The 27323-nt window shown below is 36.7% G+C and overlaps 1 protein-coding gene across 6 annotated transcripts in view; it reads left to right on the forward strand.

The window, feature by feature from the left end:
* CEP170 (centrosomal protein 170) overlaps positions 1-27323 on the forward strand; it is a 144617-nt gene that overhangs the window by 92485 nt on the left and 24809 nt on the right. For all 6 annotated transcript variants that reach the window (XM_046679409.1, XM_046679412.1, XM_046679410.1 and 3 more), the window contains 4 exons: positions 5931-6080; positions 8777-8903; positions 9411-11240; positions 18286-18520. In XM_046679409.1, the coding sequence (XP_046535365.1) occupies positions 5931-6080; positions 8777-8903; positions 9411-11240; positions 18286-18520 (2342 nt within the window). The remainder of the gene's footprint in view (positions 1-5930; positions 6081-8776; positions 8904-9410; positions 11241-18285; positions 18521-27323) is intronic.

The raw sequence follows: 27323 nt of genomic DNA on the forward strand, positions 1-27323 counted from the left end.
TTTTTCTTTCTCTATTATTATATGAAATCTTATTTATTTTCCTGCTTAAGGGACTTTCCACTTACTGTGTCCTCCGTCTAGTAAGCTCCTCCTTGTGTTTTGTGCTCATCTAGCTCCTTCACATGATTCACTTTCCAAGGCTTTCTCTAAGCACCCTGTCTGAAGTAACCCCAGTGTTCGCCTCTTAGAGCTCTCTGTCAGATTGCCATGTTTTATTTGCTTCACGGAACTCACCTCTAGCTAGTTTATTTTCTGTCTCTCCTTTCTAGAATAGTCTTATTTGTCTTGATCACTTCTGTATTTCTTGTGCCTACAACAGTGCCTGGCATGTAGTAAACATTTAATATCTTTTGAATGAATGAATGAGAAGAAAAATTTATAACATGCTTTGTCCTTTTTTGTCAGTGTGTATATGTGGTCAGCTGTATATTAGCTAGTTTATTTTGATCAAATCCACCCAGGCCTCCACAAATAGGTTTTCCTGTATTCTTATGTGCTGAAACTAGTGTGCATCTTGATCTTAAAATAACTTGTTAAAATGTATAGTTTAAAACCTTGTTTGTGTTACACACTTAGCTTTGTAATAGTAAGTATGAAAGCTGCAGAAAAATATAGGTTGTGTGAGAAGAAATATTTATGTCTCAGGGGAATAGCCTTGGTTAGTAGAAGACGAGAAATACCTCTGAGTTTCTAGCAAGACCTAGCTAACAACTTAGCCCTTAAAAATCTTGGCAAAGAAAGGGGGAGATGGTCACTGATGAGTAGCCAGATTGTAGTAGGGAAGAAAGGAAGGAGTGCATGACAAGGAAATGAGCATAAAGAGGAAGGAAATGGGACATTTTAATTCTGGAAGCTTTAGATTAGACCCGAACATAATTTGAAGATGTGAAAGAAGGAGCTAATAGAAAAAGAGTGCTAAAGGGTGATGGAAAGGGAGGAGACTGTGGGTATAGTACTCCTAAGGAATGGGAAGAATCAAGGACACAGGGGGATAGGCTCAGGGAGAGGGCAGATTTGAGAGCATGTGTTTACCCGGACAGAGGTAAAAAGGAAGAAGATAAAGCCAGATGGTGCCTTTAAAAAAAATTGAGATGAAAATCACATAACATTCACCATTTTAGCCATTTAAAGTGTAGAATTCATTGGCTTTTGCTACATTCACAAAGTTATGCAACCATCAGCACTATGTAATTCCAGGTCATTTTCATCACCCTAAAGAGAAATCCCATACCCATTAAGCAGTCACTTCCATTCTCCCCTCCCTTAGCCCCCGCAACCACTAATCCACTTTCTCTGTCTGTAGATTTGGCTATTCTGAACACTTCATATAAATAGAATCAGACAATATGGCTATGGCTACTTTCACTTAGCATAATGTTTTCAGTGTTCATCCATGACGTAGCCTGTATCAGGACTTCATTCCTTTTTATGACTGAGTAATATAACATGGTGCAGATACCACATTTTATTTGTCCCTTCATTCGTTGATGGACGTTTGAGTCGTTTCCACCTTTTGGCTGTTGTGAATAATGCTGCTATGAACATGCATGTGCACGTGTTCATTTGCAGACCATGGTAAATTATAAAATGTCTCTCCTACCCCCATGCTGAGCTCTTGTCTCTAACAGTTTTGTCTGAATTTTAAATTTAGAAGTTGATTACAAGTGCATTATAAAAAAATCAGTGTTAAACATTATTCCAATGAATTTTAAGGGACTTTTCTTTTTGAAAGTGAAACTAGCTTTTCATGGAAAATAAATTTAAAAAAATTCTCCTCTATTAAATTATCCTGATTTTGTTCCCTAACATTAGTGGCTGGAATTCTGCATAGTTCTTAAGTAATTGTGTGTGAGGTGATGTTTGTAGGCCCATCTGCTGATGTGACCTGGTAGAGACCCTGCTCTCCTTGCCCAGGAGGTCCGTGCTCATTGAGCAAAAAGATGTTCTGATCATCTGGGCTTGAAACTTGACTGCATTTTCACTTGGGCAGTTTAATAAGATCAGTATACTAATGTAATACTATTCTTCAGATGCTATTTTAAAACAAGACCACAAAAGCTTGGTATTAAACCTTCCATTGAGTTTCTTATTTCTGTGGAAAGGTGAATTCTGAATTTCAGCTGATTTGGAAACTTCTTTAATAAATTAAGGACTATTGCTATTGAGTTACCGTTTTGCTCTACATTTTTATTGCCATATTGATATGCCTAAGTCTTCCCCCTGCCCCCACCCCTTTGCACGCTAGTCTCTACTTTCTGTCACAATAAGCAAGCTTCTTATATTTGATGTTACCAAATGTAAGTTGACCCTTCCTTTTTTTTCGTTTTTTTTTGTGTGTGCTTGAGGAAGATTTGCCCTGAGCTAACATCCCTTGCCAATCCTCTTCTTTTTTCGCTTGAGGAAGATTAGCCCTGAGCCTTCATTTTTTATAAAAAGGGAAAGATACTTTAGTTCAGTATTTTCTAGAAAACGTTTTCATGATTATACAGTACATCTTTTTAAATTCTGATAAATTCTGAAGTCCGCATTTAGTAAAGCAGATATCAGATTTTCAAATTCACCTAAACTTGGAAATTTTACCACTATGTGGCCTTATTACTTAATATTTAATTCAAATATAACTGTAGTTTTCAAGAACTATGATTTAATATTCTGTTGAACCACTAAATATTCAAATTATCTGTGCCAGTCTTCCTCTACTTTGTGTGTGGGATGCCTCCACAGCATGTCTGATAGTGGAGTAGGTCTGCCCCTGGGATCTGAACCAGGGAACCCCAGGTCACTGAAGCGGAGTGTGTGGGACTTTATCCACTTGGCCACAGAGCTGGCCTCATAATTTGACCTCTCTTTACAAGTATTCAGTAGGTGTGATGTTAACCCCCATAGAAGTTGACCCCATAGAAGTTGACTCCCCAAAACAGAGATGCGTCTGCCTGGATCAAGGGAACTATGGGAGAGAGCACATGAAAGCCACTCCCTACCCCTACGATCAATGAGTTATCTTTAGATGTCTGCCAGGCACAGAGAGTTCAGATTGTACGGGTTCAAAAAGAAATGTTCTATTCCCATACCACTCCTCCTTTCTTTTGCTCCTATCTGGAAGAGTTAGAAACTGACAAACTTGGGGTGGAGGGTTCTATTAGAGAGGACGCATAAAAATCAGACAGGTGTCTCATCTCACTCCCTTCCCCATTATAGACTTCTAGCCTAAAAATGTCCCTCACTGAATGAGACCTCACATTTTGTACTCTGTCGAGGTGGAGGGTTTGATTGAGCCCAGGTCTGAGAGGGGAAGAGAAGAGAATCCTGAGCCTGGGTTAACATGCTGCATTTAAAATACTCTGGAGCCTTCTAGGAGAGATGACAGACAGGTGAACAGCTGTCTACAGTTGGAAGTTGAAGTGAAGCCTTGGATGTGGGTGAAATCACCTTTGGACAAAATCTAGAATGAAGAGATGAGAAAATCTAGCTAACTTGGTCTCTGCTTTGAGGAGCTCTCAAGTTCTGTCCAACCTTTACATCATATGTCAGATTATATGTACTTTTTTAAATGTGAAAAGTATAATAGCTTTAAAGTACATTGACAGTATAAGCTGTTTATGTCCTTTTTGTTTTCACATGGAAGTTGTCACAAGTGGATGTTTTTGTACCTAGACACAAAATGACAATATGGATTTCAAGCTGGACTAGTCATTGCTATCATTAAATTTTCAAAATACTGTCAAAAATATCGACAGGAACTTTGAAGCCTTCTTTCCCTGTACAGTAGTGCTTCAGGCCCTGCCACTTGTTTGCAAAATGAATAACTTTTCCTTCTCCGACAGGTCATGGACAGCTCTCCAGTGCTTTAAAAGGACTCTAGAAAGTCGCCTGAGTGCTCTCTCTCTGCGACTTCAGCTCCCCTTCCCTAAAAGCAGTGCTTCTTTGTGTGTATGTTTTTCATCATTTCAAAATAGTGTCAGAAGTGATCTGGAGAGATTTATTAGATTTTATTTGAAACTGCTGCTGCTTAGATGTTTGAGGAAATCAAGTTTGGAAGTCCATTTTGAGTATGGATTAGAATTAACCCAGAAAGTCACTTAAGCTAATTTGTAAGTTAACATGCCAAAGAGATACAACATGCAAGTAAATACATGTGGCTGTTTTTATCTTTTACTTCCAAACTTTTAAATTCAAAGTTAAATTTTTTTCCTAGTTATTATAAAAATAAGGAGATAAACTTCAGTCAATTTGGAGTTCAATGACTTGAGTTAGAAATAATTTTAAAATTTTATTTTAAGACGGTCACAAATACCTTGAGTGGCTCTAATTTGTCTTCTTTACACGTGGGTTTAAAGGCAGAGCATGTGGAAAGGGTTACTCAGCAGTTCTTACTGCTGTTGCTGGAAATGTACTAATTCCAGTGTTAGAAAGTGAAGCAGAGTTGTTTTCCCCTTCTTACACTGTGCTTCCATGTATTAAAATTCATGTTTGATTTAACACTAATAAGATACAATTTACTGGGGTTTTTGTTTTTCTTTTTTTTTTTGCTTTTTCTCCCTAATCCCCCCAGTACATAGTTGTATATTTTAGTTGTGGGTCCTTCTAGTTGTGGCATGCAGGACACCGCCTCAACGTGGCTTGATGAGTGGTGCCATGTGCATGCCCAGGATCCTAACCAGGGAAACCCTGGGCCAGCGAAGCAGAGCGCGCGAACTTAAGCACTTGGCCACGGGGCCGGCCCCTACAATTTACTCTTAAAGCAAAGATAATTTGAATATTTTGTGTTTCAACAGAATGTTAAATCATAATTCTTGAAAACTATAGTTATATTTGAATTAAATATTAAGTAATAAGGCCATCTAGTGGTAAAATTTCCAAGTTTAGGTGAATTTGAAAATCTGATATCTGCTTTACTAAATGTGGACTTCAGAATTTATCAGAATTTAAAAAGATGTACTGTATCATCATGAAAAAGTTTTCTAGAAAATAGTGAACTAAGGTATCTTTCCCTTTTTATGAAAAATGAAGGCTCTCTGGTTATGTTTTAAAGATCCTTTCCACAAAGTGCCAATTTAAACTCATATTATTCTTGGTTGTAATAAGTAAAGCCACAGTTAATGCTAATAAATAATCAGCATTGGGAACAAAGTAAAGACTTAATTGTAAAATGGAATGTTAGGGTTTATGTAGTTAAAACCCTTCTCCAGTCTGTCCAAGAGCATTGGCCTGTTGTCTGCCAGGAAATGAGTGAGACTGAGGGTCTGCCCTTAAAAGCACATGGTTGTTGGTCTCTGTATTTAGAATATTTCAAAAGTGTTGCCCATAGACAGTCTGGTTATTGAAAATGCTAATCTGTATGTGTAGACCAGGAATCTGCATTTCGAATAGAGGCCCATAAATGAGTCTTAGGCAGATAGAGAATTATGCTGTACTCTATACAAAGATCATACAATAAAATCTATTATTTGGGACCTTAGAGAATTATGTGTATAAATTTAACTCCTGTAAATGTTAAGCATTTGTTAGGGAAGGAACACATGCAATCAGTCATACATTTAGAGTTTTTCAACATGTTTGTCAAAAATAATAGTGCCAAGATACCAGCTGAAAACAAGCTGAAGTGGTCTGTGGGTACTCTTCCCTAACTCTTTGCAATTATTGTAATGTGTAATGTTATTAACATCTTTTAACAAATCAATTATAATATCTTGGGTATCAAACACTACATTTGCTAAATATTAAAAAAAGGATAGTTACATTTACATACACTGCCACTAGCCTGTTTTCCTCTCCAGCTATTAACTCAATTGGATGTTACCTTGTCATTAAACGAGTTTTCCCTCATTTTTAAAATTAATTCAGAATATCTTTATTTGCTTCTGAAGTTACTGATAATATTCACACATTATTCTGACTTTTTCATTTATAAAATAATTTTCTCCTCTTAGGTGTTTGGAGTAGATGACAATCAGGATTATAATAGGCCTGTTATCAATGAAAAACATAAAGATTTGATAAAAGAGTGGGCTCTCAATTCAGCTGCTGTAGTAATGGAAGAAAGAAAACCAGTGACTATACCTGGATTCCACAACACAGAGGTATACGTCTCTTACTAGTTCCTAACTATTTTCATGCGCAGAATGTCAATCTTTATCGTTTGTAGTTATAGGACTTTAAGTAATTGATGTATTCCCTTGTAAAGTGCTTCTAAAAGTGAAATTCTCACAATTCTTTGTTTCTGGGCCTAAAGTAATTTTGACTTTAATTCCGTTTCAGTTTTTGTTATTTTCTTTTAAATTAATATTTCTTTTGTCAGTGAGGGAGATTGTTAAATATATTTATATTTAATATATAGCAATGAATGAGCTGTATATTCACTGTTCTAATTGGCATTTATGAGATAACACAGAAACTATACACGGCACATACTTTCTAGGAGATCATGCATTTGGAATGGAAAGATCTTCATGCCAGGAAACATGTGCAACGTAGTGCATGATAGATACTACGACTTATAAATCTAGAGAAGCACCACTGTAGTCCAGCCCGGGGCATAGTGAGAACGAGGCGTGCTGGCTGTGGTGGCTGTGGGGCCAGTGTGGCAAAGCAGAGCTGCAGGGACCTGAGTGCGAGTCCCAGAACCTCCACGTCTAACAGAGCGCCCTTAGGTCCGTCCCTTCCCTGGTCTGATTTTCAGTTTTCTCGTCCGTACAAATGGTATTTTTGATAAAACCTATTTACGGGGAGTTTAGTGAAGTATATGAAGCACCCAACATAGTAATTGTCTGAGATTTGTGCACTCAACAAAGGTTTATTCTCTTACTGGAAATGATGCTAGAATTTCATTCCACACTGTTATGTCAAAAAGAAATCTAAAAAATTTATATAACTAAGTATTAATTAATTATAATTTATCCAGATAGTGAAAGCTAGCATTCAATGGAAGCTTTCAGTGTGCCATTTCACGAATAAGGAAACTGAAGTATTTAGGAATTAACTTGGCCAAGGTCTTAAAACTAGTGCATTGTGGAGCCTGAGTTTGGACCTTAAGCAGCTTTGATTTCTTAACCCATTCTCTTACTCATTATGCTATACTACCTCTCAGGAAATGAGTTAATTTAAAATATACAAATTGTAAATAAATATAAAATATAATTAAAATAAAATCTTAAGGTATAAATAAAATAAAATATAAAGTGTTACATTTGTATGAAATGTAAATAAAATATTTTTTATAGACAGGTAAATACACCTATATGTTCGTTTATTAATGTTAAAATTGACCCTTTATGGTCTGCCATTTCCCTAAAACTGTCAAAGCAATTATTGTGTTTTACTGTTCTTTTTTTCCCCCTTAATCTTAGAGAATTTTTATTCTGGTTTCTGTTTTACAAGATGCTTAATTTACTTATTGAAAGCAAGTAATACTTATTTGAGGCAATGTTTTGGTACTGTGGTTAATCTAGGAAGAATTAATCATGTTCTGGAATGTGAACTTAAATAGACTCCCTCTTCTCTCTTTCCCCTCAACCCATGCCAAGTAAAATTTATATATAGCCCCAGTGTGAACCTACCTCTGAAGGAGTCACCTAACCAGGCCATTAGAACAGTTTTCACAGAATGGTTCTACATAAGCGTGCGTCAGTGGAACCCCCTCTGTTCTGGATGTTCCTGGCATAGTGAAAAGGCTGTGGTTCTTCCTTCAGTACTCAGAACTGTGGACAGTTACCACAGAATCTTGAAAGGGAATTAAGGATTCAGCATGCTTTGGTATCCCGAGGCCTCACAGTATGGATGTCATTATGTATTCTTACTATTCTAACCTTTATTCTTGAAATCGTATAGTATATAATCTGTATGAAGTATTTACTTCATCACTTTCTAGCCTGTCATAATCAATAAAGTAAATCTGACACTTTTAATAAAATATTTTTTGAATAATTCAAAATAAAATTTCAGTCATAGCTTTCTATTCCTTAGTTGTCATTCCAGTTTCAATATTAAGCCTTGGCTTAGATTTTTAGTGAGGAAAAATTTTTTGATACTACCTAGATCTTCCATATTAAATGCCTATATTGCCCTGATCTTAAGAATTACCAATACATGTCCATAAATCTTTGGAACCATATCATGAATTGAATTGCATTTCATCCTTGACCATAAGGGTTCAAAGAGTGCTTGCTTAAGGACAGACCTGGACATGGCAGGTCTAGGTTCAGACTGCTTAAAAGAAAATTCTTAAAGGTAGAGTGATTTCTAGGTCTTTCTGGAAATTATTAAAGTGTTGCAGAAAGAAATCTAAAGCTTTGGAAAGGTTTTGAAGTCCCTGAAGACCTGACCTGGCAAATTTAATACTCCTTGATACTCTGGAACCTATCTGATTCCTAGAAACATTTAGAGGGCAGAAAACACCTTAGGAATAGACCTTTAGACTCTCTGTTCTGTAGAGTTGAGTAGAACCAGCTTACGTTGTAGCCACAAAGCTATGATAATACACCTGAGTTTATCTAGCAGCAGTAAATTTTAAGCTCCAAGATTTTATTTTAGTCCCATTGTTAGTATTTAACATATAGAGAAAATTATACTACATTTACAGTGATAACAAAATGTGCTTAAAAGGGGTACCTAGAGAGTCTTCATTTTATATAAGAGGAAATTTAGTAAATGATGATATGAATGTGAGGTTTAAACATTCCTTTGTGTGGCAGGTTGATGTGACTAAGTGGCATTCTCTTTCATGAGAATCAGATTTGAGCAGAGTGTCTTATTTCGTCCTCTTATTTTTCTCCTTTAGGAAGGCACATCTTCCTCTGGAAACAAGCGTTGGGTTTCACAGTGGGCTAGCTTGGCTGCTAACCATACAAGGCATGATCAAGAGGAAAGGATAATGGAATTATCTGTACCTGTTCCTTTAGAAAATGGTATTTTCTTTCCTTTTTTTTTTTCTTTTGTGAGTCATACATCAGTTTTTTAAAAACTAGTTAAATCTATAACTGAGAAGTAAATTAAACCTAATTAAGTGTTTATTAGGCACTCTCTCTGCAATTGTGTAATGCATTTAGTTGAGCAAAACTTTGTGGATGGGATAAGTCACAAAAGTAAGAATGAACACAGTGAAGTTCCCTACCGTAAAACACATTAAAGAAAAAGAGAACAACAGGTGTAGGTTTAAAATCAGATCACCTTAGTTTTCAAGTCATACAGTTTGCTTTCTTGAGTCACCTGTTAGTAATCTGCCTATTTGTGTGTCTAGGCATTGTACTTGCTTTTTAAACTACTCTGGCACAATGCTGGCTTATTATTCAAAGTTTTATTTTATATTTGCGCTATTTCTTAACTTACACTTAAAAATCTAATGTAATATGATATTCTTTTTATTTTTACTTTTTTGCCATAATAAATTCCTTCGTTGTGGTTTTATTTTATAGAAACAGATATCAGTGAATCTGGCATTTCAGTGAGAAGTACGGGCTCTGGGACTTCCTTGGCCAGTCAGGGAGAGCGAAGGAGACGAACCCTTCCCCAGCTTCCAAATGAAGAAAAGTCTCTTGAGAGCTCCAGAGCAAAGGTTTTAATGCAGAGGTCAGAAATAGGAGAAAAACAAGACACAGAACTTCAGGAGAAAGAAGCACCTACACAGGTGTACCAGAAAGATCAACAAGATGCTGACAGAGCCCTGAATCAAATGAGCAGGGCAGTAAATGGAGAGACTCTGAAAACCAGCGGAGAGAATAAAACCCTGCTTCACTTAGGCATCGCTTCTGCTGGAAAGGAGAAAAGTGAAACTGAGAAGGAAGCTTCCTCGGTAAAGCAAACATCAGTGAAAGTTCAGCAACAAGAACAAAGGGAACAGGCACAGTGGACACCTACTAAATTGTCTTCTTCAAAAAGTGTTTCAGGTCAGATAGATAGAGCTAGGGAGGAATCTTTTAAACAAGAGTCACAACCTCAAGAAAAAATTCCAGGACATTCTGCAAGCAAAGCAGAGAGGGTGATACAAAGCGAGGGCAAACGAAGAAAAGCTGAGGAAGTTCTGAAAAGTCAGACTTCAAAGGGAGGAGACAAGAAGGAATCCTCCAAGTCTTTAGTGCGACAAGGAAGCTTCACCATAGAAAAGCCCAGCCCGAACATCCCCATAGAGCTCATTCCCCACATCAATAAGCAGACATCCTCCACACCCGCGTCGGCGTTCACGTCTGCCAGTAGAATACGAGAAAGAAGTGACTCTATGGATACTGATTCTAGTCTGGACACAACGCTTATTCTGAAAGACACAGAAGCAGTAATGGCTTTTCTAGAAGCTAAACTGCGTGAAGATAACAAAACTGATGAAGGCCCAGATACTCCCAGTTATAATAGAGACAACTCTATTTCACCAGAATCTGATGTGGACACAGCTAGCACAATCAGTCTGGTTACTGGAGAGACTGAAAGAAAGTCAACCCAAAAGCGAAGGAGTTTCACTAGTCTCTATAAAGATAGGTGTTCCATAGGTTCTCCATCCAAAGATGTTACAAAATCATCTTCTGGTACTAGAGAGAAAATTGAAAAGAAAACAAAAAGTCGTTCCACAGAGGTAGGTTCAAGAGGAGATGGTCGTAAATTTGTACAATCCAGTGGAAGAATGAGACAGCCTTCAGTAGATTTAACAGACGATGACCAGACCTCTAGTGTACCTCATTCTGCCATTTCTGATATTATGTCGTCTGATCAGGAAACTTACTCTTGTAAATCTCATGGAAGGACTCCACTTACCTCAACTGAGGAGCATGCACATTCCAAACTGGAAGGAAGTAAAGTCACTAAATCTAAGACTTCTCCTGTGGCGCCGGGGTCGTCCAGTAAATCAACTACTCTTCCGAGGCCACGACCTACCAGGACTTCCCTCTTGCGCAGAGCACGACTTGGTGAAGCTTCAGACAGTGAGCTTGCTGATGCTGACAAGGCATCTGTTGCTTCTGAAGTGTCCACAACGAGTTCGACATCAAAGCCTCCCACAGGAAGGCGCAACATCTCTAGGATTGATTTACTAGCTCAGCCTCGTAGAACAAGGCTTGGCTCGTTGTCGGCTCGCAGTGACTCTGAAGCAACCATCTCGAGAAGCAGTGCCTCTTCTCGGACGGCAGAAGCCATCATTAGAAGTGGAGCCAGATTAGTACCTTCAGATAAATTTTCTCCTAGAATTAGAGCTAACAGTATCTCTCGACTGTCAGACTCCAAGGTCAAAAGTATGGCCTCAGCGCATGGCTCTCCTTCAGGTAAATTGGATCCAGACTCTTTATGATGTTAGCATATGTCTTTTATGTTTTGGGACTCCTTTTTTCAAAAATTAAATCTCTAGTGAGCGTTCCCAAAATATTCAACAGAAAGGTTATTCTGTAGAGGTTTTTTTTAATAAAAATTATTTTATTTAGCTTGGTAAATAGAAAATTCAGAAGTTATATACACTTCCAAATTAATGTCCTGAGGCAAAATAGTGATTTCAAAATTAGAAGTATATTGAACCGATTTAGAAGTTTTAATCGTCTAGCTGGTGAGGTACCTGATTTGTGTGTCAAAATGAGATTAGGAATTATCGTCTGGTTTAAATAATAGGAATCAACATCGTGCTTCTAAAAGGATGTGTTTAACTTTTAAATATCCTCACATAATTCAAAGCCCATGTGAATCTGAAGGAAAGCAGTATACCCTTTATTACTACTTTCAGAGCTAAATGAAATAATCAATATTTTATCCTTTTTTTCCTATTTATTTTGCAATGTCTCATTTACTTATACTTTTTAAGGTTAAATCTGTTCCTGGTTTGGGAGGTGAAGACTAATCCTTAATTTATTTCAGCAGAAGAGGATGGATTTGTAAGCCAGTCGCTAAGCACAGAAGGGCCAGAGTGGGCTGTCGAGTTGAACTGGCTCTAAGCGTTATCTCATAAAGTGCTGCCGTGTCATTGAACTGTAGTAATGAGCTGTCGTTGAATGTAACGTTACAGAAGCGGCTTACTCCCCACCGGAAGCTGACTGCTTCTGGCATGTTTGTCTGTTTATATTCTTCATATTCAGAGCTGAAGCAGTGAGAATTCATGTGTGACCAGAGCACTAAGACAGATACTCGTGTGTATCCTGTAAACATGGTCTCATTACTTCATAATCAGCCTCATGTGTGGGTGTGGCTGAAAAGGCTGGTGGGGGGAAACCAGCTGTTAAAAGACTTGGAAGATTTATTACTGTCAGTCAGCAGCATCTAAGTGAGCCGGAAGTATTGAGTGAGAAAGAAAGGGAAAGTCGGTATGCAACATCATCTTTTTATTTTTACACCTACCACAGTGTAGCTGCAAGACCCCAAACTGGCAGTGCTTGGTGTCTGTTAGTTTTTTCGCTTTTTATTCGTACTCCCTTCTCTTCACTGCTGCTTTTCTCCCCTCCGTTCACATTTCCTTCTCTCCTGGTCGGTGGGGGTGGTGATGGTGATCATATCTGTGGTAGGAATGGATGTAGGCTGCAGCTAGGTAACATATAGTCGTCTTTCCAAAAGAAGAGATGGCGTTTTCCTTATTACCCTGGTCCTCCTTGTTTCTGCACTGCAGGCTTTGGTTGGTGGTTCATGGATTTATTGCCAAGTGTTTTAAAGCTGCCCTCTTTTGGTTTCTGTTTCCCCAGTGTTGTTATTCTCGTTCCTTATGGCTCTACCTCTTCAGTCATGTTTCCTTTGTGCTGCATTCTATGCTGTGTACCTGATGAAGTGTCTTCCGCCACGGTGCCTGTTTGGTTACCTCATCTGTATTGAAGTGCATAAAAACTTCTGTCTTCTCCCTTCTTAACATGCCATGTAACATAAGTGGCATGTTACCCAGGCACGTGGAACAGCTCTTCCTTCTGCACTAGGTGTCTGTCCCTGAGCACATGAGTGATGTGGTTTCATTCCCCAACGTTTAACATGAGGGGCTTATCTGAGGTGCACACCAAATATGATCACTTCAGCAGGTCTAAGAAACCTGTAAGCTGCCATATTATATATGTGTCTTTAAAGATACATTTTATTTTCTGCTTCTTTGAATGTAGAACTTGATAAACATGTAGTTTTTTATGTCCAAAAAGTACCTTAATTAAATAAATAAATAAAATTAATAAATTCTCTAAGGCAAATTGAGGTATGTGGTTTTGGCCTCCTTCATACTTAATAGCAGTATATTAAATAATTAGAATTATGGAATTTAAAAGCCCTGTAAAGGGTTATTCAGTTTAGGGAAGTGTGGCCAAGAGGTGAAGTAACCTGCCCTGGTCACAGCTATGGCAGGACAGGATGACAGTCCAAGGCTTTTAACTCTCAGCCTGGTGCTTCTCCTACCACGTCTAGTCCAGCTCTGAGAAATAGTCTCTGTCAACGAGTATGCAAGCTTCCAGAGGACAGCTAGAATCTATTGGATTATTATCAGGAGGATCTACAAGCTCAATATAAAGGTTTTGGTATTGCTTACTGCAATCTTTGTAATTCCGATGTTTTACCAAGTTCACGTTCTCTCTTCCACCTTGAAAGTCGAAAGCCACATTGTGATCCAGGATTGTATATTCAAATTCTCTGAAGAAGCTCATTTGTAGTAGTATATCCTATCTAGAAGGACAATGGCCAAGACCTTTCAGTTAGTGGTAATATACTAAAATAGTTACCTAGGGTAGATAGTAAAAAGGAGAAAAAAACAAACATACTTTTTTGATTTTTCTAATTGAGGTGTTTTTGATATTAATGATATTTCTACTTAAGATAATTATAATATCTTGAAAAAGAAAATAAAAATTTTTAGCTTTTGAAATATGATTTAAAAGAATGTGAAACCATGCTGGTCAGTATTGCTATGCACACAGTAAACTTTAAAGATCTTAGAAATATCTGAACCTAGAGCCTGTGATATTTTCCAAATTGACATATGTAAAAATAATTCTGCATTCTTTCAAATTCCATGTTTTGGGCCATGTCTAAAAAAGTTATTCAAAGAAATGTATGTGATTAAAATAGAACAATGGAAATCTCTGATTTAGCAAAATTAAGATTAAGGGTTCTTTTATGCTTAATTCTGGTGTAATTAGCTTTTAGGAGCTTAGTTTTTTCCCCCTCCATAATCCTTCAATGTCAAGTTATACTAAAATATCTAGATTTATTTAAGTATCCTGAATTATCAAAATAAAGCAATTCGTTTTCATTATAACTGCACATTCTAAGAAATAAAAACATCAACATCCTTAGAATATTTTTAGACTGTTTGCTTTCCCATTTTTATTCTAATCCTCAGAATTTATAGATGGCAGGAATTTAAATGTTGGGCATACGTGGCTTAAATTATTTCTTCCTCCAGGTCGAAGACCAATACAAAACATTGTCAGGAATTTTTTTCCCCGAATGCTGTTACTCCTCATAAATATACGTGTAAAACGTGTTTGTGGAATTTCCCACAAAAATATTCTGATATAAAGTATGAAGATGCAATGTTTGTTTTCTGAAATGTATTCATTACATCTGCAGATGTGGATGTGTTTTAATGCCAACAAATTTTTGGAAACAGTAAAAGAAATCAGAGCCTTCACAGATAAATGATCCTCATAACTCTTTTTCCCTTTTGTAATTCTCTAGACATGAAGGATACTGTGTTTTTATAGTGAATATAGTATTTATTACTTCCACAAGAGGGAGTGTTGCATAATTTTATAACTAAAATAAGTTTTATAATTAATGTAACTAAAATAATTTTCAGCTTAGCTACAAAGTTAATTAAGCCCGTCTTAGAACGTTGTCCCATTTTATTATATGTGCTGCCCAGCACTTCACCAACCAAGAAGCTCTCAGAGATTGGCATTTCAAATTTTCAATGTAAATTTTCAATTTAATGATTTATCTGAAATGCCTTCCTGGTACCAATATGTCAAATAAGCCTAATCATAATAAAATTTAATTTAATTTTATAAATGATTTTAACTAGGCAGAATAAAATTCAAGAGGACGAAGAAAATATTTTCTTCAGTACAGGTAGAAATCAGAAAAACTATCGTTCTATGAGAAGCTGAGGATGTCTTTTTTAAAAAAAATTTAACTAGAAATGTAGGGAAAAAAAAGATTTTCTAACATGTAGTTGTAAAGCATTTAGAATAGCAAGGAATGAGTTGTGAACTCTGGGAGTCAGTAGCCCTGGCTTAAACTTTGACTTAAGCAAGGCAAGACCTTTCAGGGCCTCTTTCTTCTCTATGAATTGAAGAATTTAGACCATCCTCTGTCATTCTATCCTAAATTTCTGTGCAATAAGTAGACATTGGGGAAAGTTAAAAACGTTCTAACTTGAAGTTTCTTCTGTAATAACTAGCAGATTTTAGGGATTTTTCTTCAGATAAAATGTATAGCTGCTATAGCTTAGAAACAAAGGTTAGGAAAGCAAAAGGTTTGAAGGAAGTTGTGGAGTAGCAGGTTAGCAGTCCTGGCGTTAGGTGCCTTCTCCACATAGTCGTCATTTTACTCCGTCTCAGCAGTGCTCTTTGCTCTTACACAAGCAGATGTGTCCAGAGCTAGCTTGAGCTTTGCTTCGTACTGTTTTCCATTGGAAAACTCAAATTATTTGAAGGTTTATTAATCATTTTCATTTCCCTACTCTACCTTACTTATTTTATCAATTTGGTCTGAATTTTAGGAGAACAAACCTAACAATTTTACCTTTCAGATTTTAAAATGTTTTATTCCCTTGGTTGCTTTTCTTTTTAAAGATATTATTAGAAGCTTCACTATTCTTACTGGCTTCTAGATAGACCTATAAGAATAGGTGGAGGGGCCGGCCCCATGGCCGAGTGGTTAAGTTCGTGCGCTCTGCTTCGGCGGCCCAGGCTTTCACCATTTGAATCCTGGGTGTGGACGCCACACCGCTCATCAGGCCATGCTGAGGCGGCGTCCCACATGCCACAACTAGAAGGACCCACAACTGAAAATACACAACTGTGTACCAGGGGGCTTTGGAAGAAAAAGGAACAATAAAATCTTTAAAAAAAAAATAGGTGGAAAGTTTATGAATTTTCTTTGAAAAAAGTTTTTCTTTTATTTTTTTCTCCAAAATATAATTATTTTTTGATCTCAAGACTCAGACTATTAGAAGTTAATTCTAAAGTGACTCTACTTATGTGTTGTCACCTGACATTTAGAACTTGGTTCTCAGTTTCTCATTCTGCTTTCATGTACTCGGCCACTCATGAAATATACCAGCCATTGATACCTCTAACTTACCTACCTTAGTTCCATCATACCTTCTTATGTTTTCATATCTTCTTTGTTGTTGGTTTTGTTTTCTCTCCATACAATTTTCAGTTGTAGGTATGGTTGCTATAGTTTCCAAATAAAAACTCAGGAAATTTAACCTAACAAATGACCTTTTCTTATTTAGGAATTTCCTTTTATGAGTAATATTCTAAGATAGCAAAATAAACAAACATTTAGCGTTTAATGAAATGCCTTTATTGAAAAGTATCACTTGTTTGCCGTATTACTAACTTTTTTCTAAAACCTCTTTACTTTTGTTCCTAAACTTTTCCTAAAATTGTTTTCAAGTTTCAGTGTCCATTCAATTCATAGGAGTATTCAAATGTCTAGAAATGAGTAAATTTCTACTAAAGTATTACTTATGTTAATAAATTATCTTATAATGTTAAAATCAGAAATTATATTTAATATCCCCTTCAAAAAACTCTATGATTAATTACCTGTGTGTTTGCATACACTTTTAAAGAAAGCCATGTAGTTTTCTGCATATTTTCATTCTCTCATATGCATGAATCCAGTTCTAAGCTCCGGGAGCTTTAAATAGGAGTGTGAATCAGGACAAATGGGTAGCCTCTGATTCATGGTGTTGTCCTGATTGTAGACTTCTCTGTTTCTGAAACCAACTCTGGTAGCAGTGTATATCAATTTTATCTGAGGGCCAACTCGTCCTTACAGAGCCCCAGGCAAAAATGTAGTTTGGGGAGGAAAAGACAGGAAAGGTATAGAATTCTAGTGGGATAGGATGAAGGAATTCTAGACTCCCCTAACCTATGCAGTCTAGGGTCAGTTTCTGTTTTAAAAGGGAGAGAGAAAGAGAGAAAAATCTTCTAATATTAGTGGCAATTGGATCTTAAAGGCGGTGCTAAGCTTTTGTCACTTTAGCCACCGAAAACATGTCATGCTCTTTACTAGGTTTTTCCTAATTTGAGAAAAGCAAATGGTTAGTATCCAGGAATTCATTTATTCGAAAGTATTTGTTAAACATTTGCTAGCCAGACATTCTGCGAGGTGCTAGATGTACCTCAGTGGATTAAGCAGGCGTGGGTGCTGCCCTTGTCCCGTTTACCATGCATTAGTGTTAGCTCCCTGTTCTTCACCTCTGTTTATGCTTCACAAATTATTTCTATGTTTGATTTTGATATTAACAGTAGCAGTGAAATGTCTGCATTAATTTGTCTTCTGATTTTTCAGATGTGTCAGCAATACCATTTTTTAAATGTCTTTACTAACCTTAAATAAGAAAGTGATGACCACTTTCTTGAGTGTGGCTATTCACAGTATCTCCTGTGGCTTAAATGTCAATGGTTGTGAGAACAGCTTGTGGAGTTTCGCTTCTCGTAGGTTTATGCCATTGTCTATTTTCACCATATGCTTTCAGTGTCAAAGCAGCAGAGAGTTGTACTGAAGATTCTTTGTTGTGTTTTTACCATGTAAAAAGATTTTTTCCAATCATAGCATAACAGGATGTTGAATGACAGAGGTAATGTTTTTTTTCTGCCATAAAGGCATAATTTCCACAGCAGGAATTATGCACATTTGTATGTCGGGAAAAGAGAGTTTTTACCATCTCCATGTTAAAAAAGTTCATGTGGCATGAGGAAATCTTTTCCCTAATTTTTATTTTTGTTGTTGTTGTTGTTGCTGTCATTTTTTAAAAAATCCATATCTTCACTTAAATGAGAAATATTTCCAATTAAAAAGTACCCAATTTAAACATTTATAAATAGAGCTTGCTTAATAGTTTATCATTAGTGAATTTTTCATCTGAATGTTTATTTACCATGCTATGGAAAACACAGTCTTTCAATTGTTTTTAATTATTCATTGTTTTTGATTCACCAAAGTGTAATGTTTCTATCTTTTAGGAGTAGTAGACTTATGGTTTTTGTGAGGTATGTGTATGTCAGTTATCAAAAATTGTGCTGTGTGTGCTCTCATGGTGTTTTTGAAATCATGATTTTTATTTTATCTCTTTTAAAAGATAACATAATAATTCTTTTTTTAATAATTAAACTAATTTAGTAAATTCAAGATGGAGGCGCTTTCCTACTGATTATGCTTCCACCTCAGAAGATGAATTTGGATCAAACCGTAATTCCCCTAAACATACCCGTCTACGTACTTCTCCAGCCCTGAAAACGACTCGATTGCAGAGCTCTGGGTCAACAATGCCTACTAGTTCTTCGTTCAAGCACCGGATAAAAGAGCAGGAAGACTACATCCGAGATTGGACTGCTCATCGAGAAGAGATAGCCAGGTTGGTTTCAATGCATTATCTTTAAGAGTTGAGATGTTTGTCAGTGTTTCAGCTTGGTAACAAAATTTAGCTTCTACTTGATTTGTACTAATAGTCCAAGAAATGCAGTATACAGATACCTGTGAACTTAGTTTTGTCAGTACTATTATGCTCTGCATTCTTTTTCATTTTGTATTTTTAATGCCAGTGCTACTAACATATTGTACAATTAATTTATTTGGGTTATCCCCCCTTTTCTTATTTCTGGTAGAGATGCCGATGAGTTAATATAATTTTTGAAAGGTAGTATCAGCTCCACATAATTAAGAATTGTGCAGCAGTTTTTGATTGCTTTCCTTTGACCTTCCAGAGGGGCAACAGTGTACTTATTAGAGATAGCTGCTGATGTTCTCTGGGGAGCGTTAGAGTAGCAGATACTTACTCACACTTTACGGTTTCATTAAGGACAGTTCCTTCAACCCTTTAATAATTGCATCAAAATAGAATTTTGAATATGAAATAAATGTATTATAGCCTTTATATTATATAATAAAAAGTAAAATTCATGCTGCAAATGTGGTTTTTAATTGATAACTTATTGTGGTTGTTGAAGAGAGGCTATACTCAAACAGATGCTATAGTAGTTAAAATATTTTTTTAAGTTGGTATTAAATTTTACTGCAGTATACCATATGTTACCTAAACATTTTCACTGTATGCATACTAAAATTATTTCTACCTTTAGTTTAAGACCCTAATCTTCAAGTTTTATACTTGGCAACATTATTAAAGAACTTGTGTATAATAAGTCCATAGATACTTCCAGAAAGAAGCAAACTTTTATCATAATTTAATGATGTTTATCTTTTTCCTTTTCTTCACTCCATTGACTTCTCTGAATTGTATTTTTTCTGGCTTATTAGTTTAATGTAATGTTCGGGGATTTTTTTGTGTTTAATGATTATTTGTTTGTAATTGCTTTTAATTGCTTATCATTCTGAGAAAACATGCCCTTCTAATCTCATTGTGCTGCTTAAACATTTTTGTTTTACCATATAAATAGCATTTTTATAAGAATACTTTTTGAAGCATTGTAAACCAGTTCTAGTTAGAGGAAGGATGTACGTGTGCTTTGGGATCCATGAATTATTATGGGCCCATAGAATGCCTGTAGCAAGAGAATCTTGTCACATTTTTAATTCTTGTGGGCACAGCTGGCAACAGCAGGCTGTGCTCGTGGCTCCTCATTCTCCCTCTGCCCATGGAGGAGGTGTCCTGCTGCGCAAGCTCCCACAGTACCTGAGGGACCTAGAGGCGCGTCTGCTTCCTCGTAGAAGCCCTCCACCCCAAACTAGAAGGGCTGAACACCTTCTTCTGGACCAAACCCACTTCCCTGTCCCCAGACAGAAAAGAGTTGTACTGCAGAGGGGAAAGTGAGAAGGAACTGTGTGCTACGTTTTCACTTGGTTCCATTTTGTTATTATTGCATTTCATTGCTCTTGTCTGTGTGGACTTTATGATCTGTAGCAAGACAGGAAAGCTGGGCCATTTAACCTCTAATGATTTTATGCCTTTCCCCTGTCGTTTGTCAGTAGCACTGTGCTAATAAAACTTGCCTTTGGGATTTTAATTTTTCAGCCATATATCTCAAAGCCAGAGAAGGTATTTTTATGTTTTTTAAGTAATGAAAACTAGAGGGGTGGGGAAGAAGAATAGAAAGTATGGAAGGAAAGAAATAGGACATTGGTAAGTTTGCTTAATGTGAGAAAATTTATTTTCAAATAACTATGAATCACAAACCATGTAGAAAGTGAGAAATAGTTTTATTTTTTTAAATGACTACCACTGTTACTCAAAACTCACATGCTGAGAGCAATACTTACTGATGAGTAATAGGTCAAGATACTTTTATTTGAAAAATGTAACAGTGACCTCAATTTATTACAAAATGTTTTATGCTTTGGCTTATTCTTCTTTTTTGAGAATTTAGGGCTGTACCACTTAACCAGCCCTTTGTAAATCTGCACATAGTAATTGTTTGCCTGCATTTAAACTTAAAGCATGAAAACAAGGTCCATTCAGAATATAAAGTATATAAGCAAAATATAGTATAATTGGTCTTTCAATGGAAAGAGGAAACTTTTTTCCAGGTACCCCTGATACATGTGCTTTTGGTAGTTCCTGCCTCAGTTTCCCTATTATAATGTAGACACAGATTTCCTTCTAGTGGGAATTTAATAGATTATACTGGTTTTAAGAATTTTAGGGTAAGCAAAGCTATAAGACCACCTTTACAGATGACCAAATAAAATACGTTTAATTTAAAAATTGTACCGGAAGATTGTACAATTCCCATGTGAATTAGAAGGCACTTAAAGGTATTTCAGTGTTTTAGATTCACTACTGCACATACTGCTGTAACGTGGAATTGTTTTAAGAGAGAGTTCTAGTTAACAGAACATTTTGTTTCAAGGCTTAACAACCAGTTCATTATGGATGTGTTGTGCAAGAGGTTTAAATGATAAAAGCTGTGTCATGTTTTATCCTAATGGTGACTGAAAATATTATTTGCAAAGGTGGTACCCCTTGCTGTATACACCTCTGCAGTTCTGTTGTGGATCAAATTTACATATGCATAAGTTTTTTATATATGTTGTGTATATACATATAGTCCCCATCCACTCAACAAAGAATTCTAAAGCAGCTCATATGAGCATAACATAGTGTTTAGCCTGAGTGGACTATGAAGATGACTTAGACGTAGATGTCCTCAGAGAGTTCAGAGTCAAAGGTAGGAAGCAAAGTATGTATAACTGATAGAAGGCAGAGTGATATAAGAGGTTTAAAAAAGTGTGAAGTTTTGCTCACGTATAGGATATGAAGATACATAGATAATGGTTGACCAAATGGAAGATAGCACAAATCCAGCTAAATAACAGGAGACTTTGAATGCCAGCTAAGGAGTGCACATACTATTTTATATCCTCTGAAGCTTTGAAGACTTTTTAACAGGAAGCTAATTTCAGATCTATATTAAAGGAAGCTAACTCTGAAGGCATTGTGTAGAGTTGTTTGAGAGAGAAGAGAGCCTAGAGATAGTGACCTATTCCAAAAGTTAACATGGGAGGTATTGAAGACCTGAGCTACGATAGTGTTAGTGAGAATGAATGAATGAGTATGAGATATAGAGGTGTAACAATTGACAGCATTTGATGATTACCAGATGGTAAGGCAGAATTTAAAATGATCCCATGATGGTTCAAATGGAATATAGGAAAGAGTATGGAACATAAAAGGCAAGGAGAAAGAACATAAGCTCTATTTTGGACATATTAACTTTAAGGTACTTATGGAACAGCCATGGGAAGCAGTCTAGCAGACAGTTGAACTATGGCTCTGAGGCATAGGAAGCTGATGAGAGCTAGAATCATAGTTGTGGAAGTCACACAAAAAGAAAATACTGGAATCTGTGGTAGTAGATGGTATTGCCGGGAAATGGTGAGTGAACTGAGAATACTGCTGAACTCTGAGGAATAACCTAAATTATAAAGTTGCCATAATTGTAGTATAGCCAAATGGTCAAGAGCATGGAGTCTGGAATCAGACCTAGATTCAAACCCAACTCTACCACAAGGTCTGTGTGACCCTGGACAAGTTAAATAAGTGTGCTCTGGAGATCTTATGTGTAAAGTGGACATAATACTACCAACTTGAGAGAGCTGACAGATTGATGCACGTACATAACCCAGTGCGTGACATGTGGTAAACTATCAGTAAATGCTAGTTATGTTTAAGTGGAGCTGAGAAAACAGTGGGGAGGGTGTGTGTGTATACTCAATATATACTCAAGCAGGATTATATTTAGAACTTTATCGTGACCTTCCAGTTTTCTCTACGTCTTATAATGAGACTCTAGATATAACTGGAATTTCAGAATCAACATTAAATTCTTATAATTTATAAAATAGTCTTACCCTGTTTGCACCTAAGAATCTCAACCAAGGTTTTGTTCAAATTTTTAATCCAAAAACAGTTATTTTAAAATGTCCTTTTGTCCTGACAGCAGTAACACTAGTATACAAGTGATCTGGTATTTTTAGTATTGAAAGGATTATTAAATAGATATGTCACAGAACACCCACCAGTCCTGTTCCCTGATTTGACTGACCCCAGAGTAAAGTCATCTGACATTTCAAGACAGGAGGAAAAAGGCTTTTATTATTATTAAATCTTTTACACATAATATTTTTTCATAAAAGTTCAAATAAAAAGAATACTGATTAAATATATTTAAAACATTTTAAAATAGAGCTATCATTTATATTTTTTAAGCCTAAAGTATTTTCAGTTAAAATTATGAATGTATGGTAATCTTAATAATAAAAAACCAAATTACTTGTACTTTTAATACATTAATAAAAGCTTTTTTGTTTTGTTTTTTTTTGGAAGAGCCGGTTTAATTTAGTAGCCAGAATTAAGTGGTGTATGTTATGGTCTATAAAGTAAGGTAATGAAACATATCTATGCATTGCAGTCTTGGTTTTAAAACGTCTTTTAATTGCACTGTAATTAAAGGGCAATGTAATTGAGGGAGTGGATGGAGGTGAGCTTTGATAACACTAAAGTATTTTTTGTTTGGAGAAAAGACTATGGAGATAAGAATTACTTTATCAAGGAACCGGATATATCTGCTCAATAGTTTTAAGACCTAATTTATTGGCTCAAAATAGCTAAAGTCTAGGCTCAGCCTGTTTCTCTTCTTCTGTTGGGCTAGGCCAGATCCAGACAGCAAGAGTGGTATTACACCATCTACCCACAAGTTCAAATGACAGTTATTCTTCAGTTTCTTTTTAGTTTTCCCACATTTCCTAGAACTTGACTATGCCTTCATCATATTCTCTGGCTGGGGTACCTCCAACTACCTCTTTCGGTTCATGTTTGTTGAATAAGGACAGTGCTTTCCTGTCAGATAACGTCAGCCCATCTTCTTCCTTCAACTGGCAAATTTTGTGTCTTTGGTGGAAATGTCATGGCTTTTTGGTTTGTTTTGGTTTAGTTTTTAATATTACTCATTCATTTAGGAAATGTTTATTGAGAGCCAACAGTGTGTGTTAGGACCTTCAAAGTTATCTTCTTACCATTATCTCTTTATTAATGGCTTGCTGAATTATTTGAAGCATATTCAGAAGCCTAATTTTAAGACTCTTCTTAACATTTAGCCAAATATAGCTTATCCGTAGTGCTAAGCTAGCATTTGAACTTAGTTTCATTGACAGTGATGGGAGGTAGCTTTTTTTTTTTTTAATAATTAGATCTCTACCTCTTTTGATGGCCAGAAATAGAAACTTTATTCCTGTATTTGGGCCACTCATTAAATTGCTTTGGCTGCCCGAGAGAAGCCACTACTTTCAACTCATTGCTTTCCCACCCTAAGCCAGTTTTTTGTGGCTCAGAATACTTATTTCTCCCAATTTTCCCTGCTTTCATTGTGTTCACAAGAGATGTGATTTGCCATAATTCTTTCATTAAAGTTTTGTGATACTGGATCAAAATGCCACCAAAATATTATAATTATAACTGACAGTTTCCACCAAAAGAAGAGGAAGAACTTTCTCTATCAGTAGGACAGTTTTCTGTGACCCTTCCTTACAGGCTATACTTAGGTCAAACATAGGAGTTAATGTTTTAAGCCTCTTGACAGCTTGACTTTTTTCTGATTCTTTATTATAGTGTCAAATTCAACATAAGCTTTTCTGGAATGACTCTTAATGTTTCTCCTTCTTAAGCTAATTTTATGTTTTATCACTCTTGTTATTTAAAAGCTAGACTAAATAATTTCTTAAAAGCTGAGTAAAGTTGTAATTAAAACCTCTTATCCAATGTAAAAGTAGTAGGAGGTAAGATTTGTTGTCACTAGTTCAATGTTAGGATTTTAAAGCTAGTATACACTTTACTAGTAGCTCATCACTTCCTTTTTTCCAGGAATATCAAATGTAACCTAATTCTAATGGTTTATATGTATATCCTTTGGAACTCTGCTTACATATAAAAACTTTTTAAAGTTAATATGCTATTAAACAGATAAAGCAGGAAAGCAGTTGGTGACATCATTGTCATGGTGGAGTGAGTTCTTTCCTTAGACTCTCCCCCTTAAGATACAACGAAAAGAACCTTCATAAACCAACAGAGGACATTTACCTAACACAGTACACATCTGAGCAACCCATGCAGCCATACGTCTGAAGGTGCTGGAACCCCTAGGAGGCAGTGGAAGGAGGTAAGAGGATCTCCTCTCCCTCCCCCAGTGGCAGCAACTGAGGGTGCAGACTGTGCACCGCTCTGAGAGGAGAGGGGCAGGGACAGCCCTCTGCGGGAATGCCTTCACTCTCCACGTTTCCTCCCAGCCCGTGGGAAATCTGCACAGTGAGGAAGCTAAGCAATCAGGGGGATTTTCACCAAGCCAAGCAGCCAGGAGGGCAGATAGCAGGGCAGAGTGGGAGTGCCCCAAGATTGCACGCGTGAAAGAAAGTTCCCCTTCCCCCAGCCTGATGCACCAGCTCAGCCAGTCAGCCAGAGCAAGAGACCCATGCCAGAGTGCCTGTGCATACACCTGTAGAGCAGTGGTGACCAGCAGGCAAACGCAGACAGGCTCCATCAGCACAGCTTCACTTCCACAGGACAGGCACAGCTGCCAGGGACTGCAGCAGGTTCAGATTACACAACTCCTGCCCCTGCTGCAGTGGTGGCAGGTGGAATTTGTGACCAGATACTACCACTATGCAAAGGCACAAATCCACCCCATCAAATAGTATGAAGAAGTGTATTAATACTCCAGACCAGAGGGAAAATTACAAGCACGCAGAAATCAATCCTGAAGGTATAGAAATTTACAATCTAAATGACAGAGAATTCAAAATAGCTATCATAAAAAACTCAACAAGTTACAAGAAAACTGAGAAAGTTCAGTGAAATCAGGAATACAATTAATGAACAGAGGAAATTAATCATAAAAGAGAGTGAAACCATTAAAAAAATCAGAAATGTTGGCGATGAAAAATACAGTGAATGAGATAAAGAAAAATCTGGAGTCCTTAAATAACAGAGCTGATATTACGGAGGACAGAATTAGGAGTTTCGAGGACAGAAATATAGAAATGCTGCAGATGAAGGAGGAGAGAGAACTCAGACTAAAAAGAAATGAAGAAACTCTCTGAGAAATATCTGACTCAATTAGGAAATGCAACATAAGGATTATAGGTATTCCAGAGGGAGAAGAGAGGGAGAATGGAGCAAAATAACAGCTGAGAACTTCCTGAACCTGGGAAAGGATCTGGAATTACAAGTAAAAGAAGCTAATAGAACCCCCAATTACATCAGTGTAAAAAGACCTTCTCCAAGGCATATATTAGTGAAACTGGTAAAAGTGAATGACAAAGGAAGAATATTAAGGGCAGCAAGAAAGAAGAAAATAATCTACAAAGGAACCCCTATCAGGCTTTCAGCAGATTTCTAAGCAGAAACCTTACATGTTAGGAGAGAGTAGAATGATATATTCAAAAAGTTCACACATTCCACTTCGGTGACTGGGGTTTCCTGGTTTGGATCCCTGGTGTGGACCTATGTACCGCTTATCAAGCCATGTTGTGGCAGGCGTCCCACATAGAGAATAGAGGAAGATGGGCACACATGTTAGCTCAGGGGCAATCTTCCTCAGCAAAAAGAGGAAGATCAGCAGTGGATGTCAGCAAAGGGCTAATCTTCCTCAAAAAAAAAAAATTTTCTGAAAAACAAAAATTTTCAGCCAAGAATACTCTATCCAGCAAAAATATCCTCCAGATATGGTGGAGAAATAAAAACTTTCCCAGATAAACAAAAGCTAAGGGAGTTCATCGCCAAAAGACTACTCCTACAAGACATGATCAAGGAGGCCCTCATACCTGAAAAACAAGAGAAGGAGTTACAAAGCCTTGAACAAGGAGCTAAATAGGCAGACAAAATCAGAAAATTGCAGCTCTCCATCAGAACAGTTTGGCAAACAATTATAACATTAAAGATAAAGAGAAGGAAAACATCAAAAATACCTATAATCACTTCATTTTAACCACAAACTCTTGACACAAAATGGAATAAATTGTGACAACAATAACTTCGATGGGGAAGAGGAAAGGGATGGAACCTGCTTAGACTAAGGAAATAAGAGGTTGTCAGAAAATGGACTATCTCATCTCTGAGATCTTTTATACAAACCGCATGATAACCACTAAACAAAAAATCGGAACAGAGATACAAATGATAAAGAGAAAACCATCATAGAAAATCACCAAACTGAATTGGCAGTCTGAAATACACAGGACGAGAAACAAGGGAAATACAGAACAACCAGAAAACAAGTGATAAAATGGCAGCATTAATCCCTCATATATCAGCTCCTTAATCACTCTAAATGTAAATGGATTGAATTCTCCAATCAAAAGATACAGAGTGGTGGGATGGATTAAAAATCAGGACCCAACAATATACTGCCTCCCGGAAACACATCTCAGCTCTAAAGACAAACACAGGCTCAAAGTGAAAGGATGGAAGATGATACTCCAAGCTAATGGCAAACAAAAGAAAGCAGGTGTTGCCATACTTATATCACACAAAGTAGACTTCAAGATAAAAAAGGCAATGAGAGACAAAGAGGGCAGTATATAATGATAAAAGGGACTCTCCACCAAGAAGACATACCACTTATATATATGCACCCAACACAGGAGCTCCAGAGTACATAAAGAACTATTAACAACCTAAAAGCAGATATTAACAGCACAATAATAGTAGG

The sequence above is a fragment of the Equus quagga genome, chromosome 12, assembly GCF_021613505.1.
Source record: "Equus quagga isolate Etosha38 chromosome 12, UCLA_HA_Equagga_1.0, whole genome shotgun sequence".
NCBI lineage: Eukaryota > Metazoa > Chordata > Mammalia > Perissodactyla > Equidae > Equus > Equus quagga.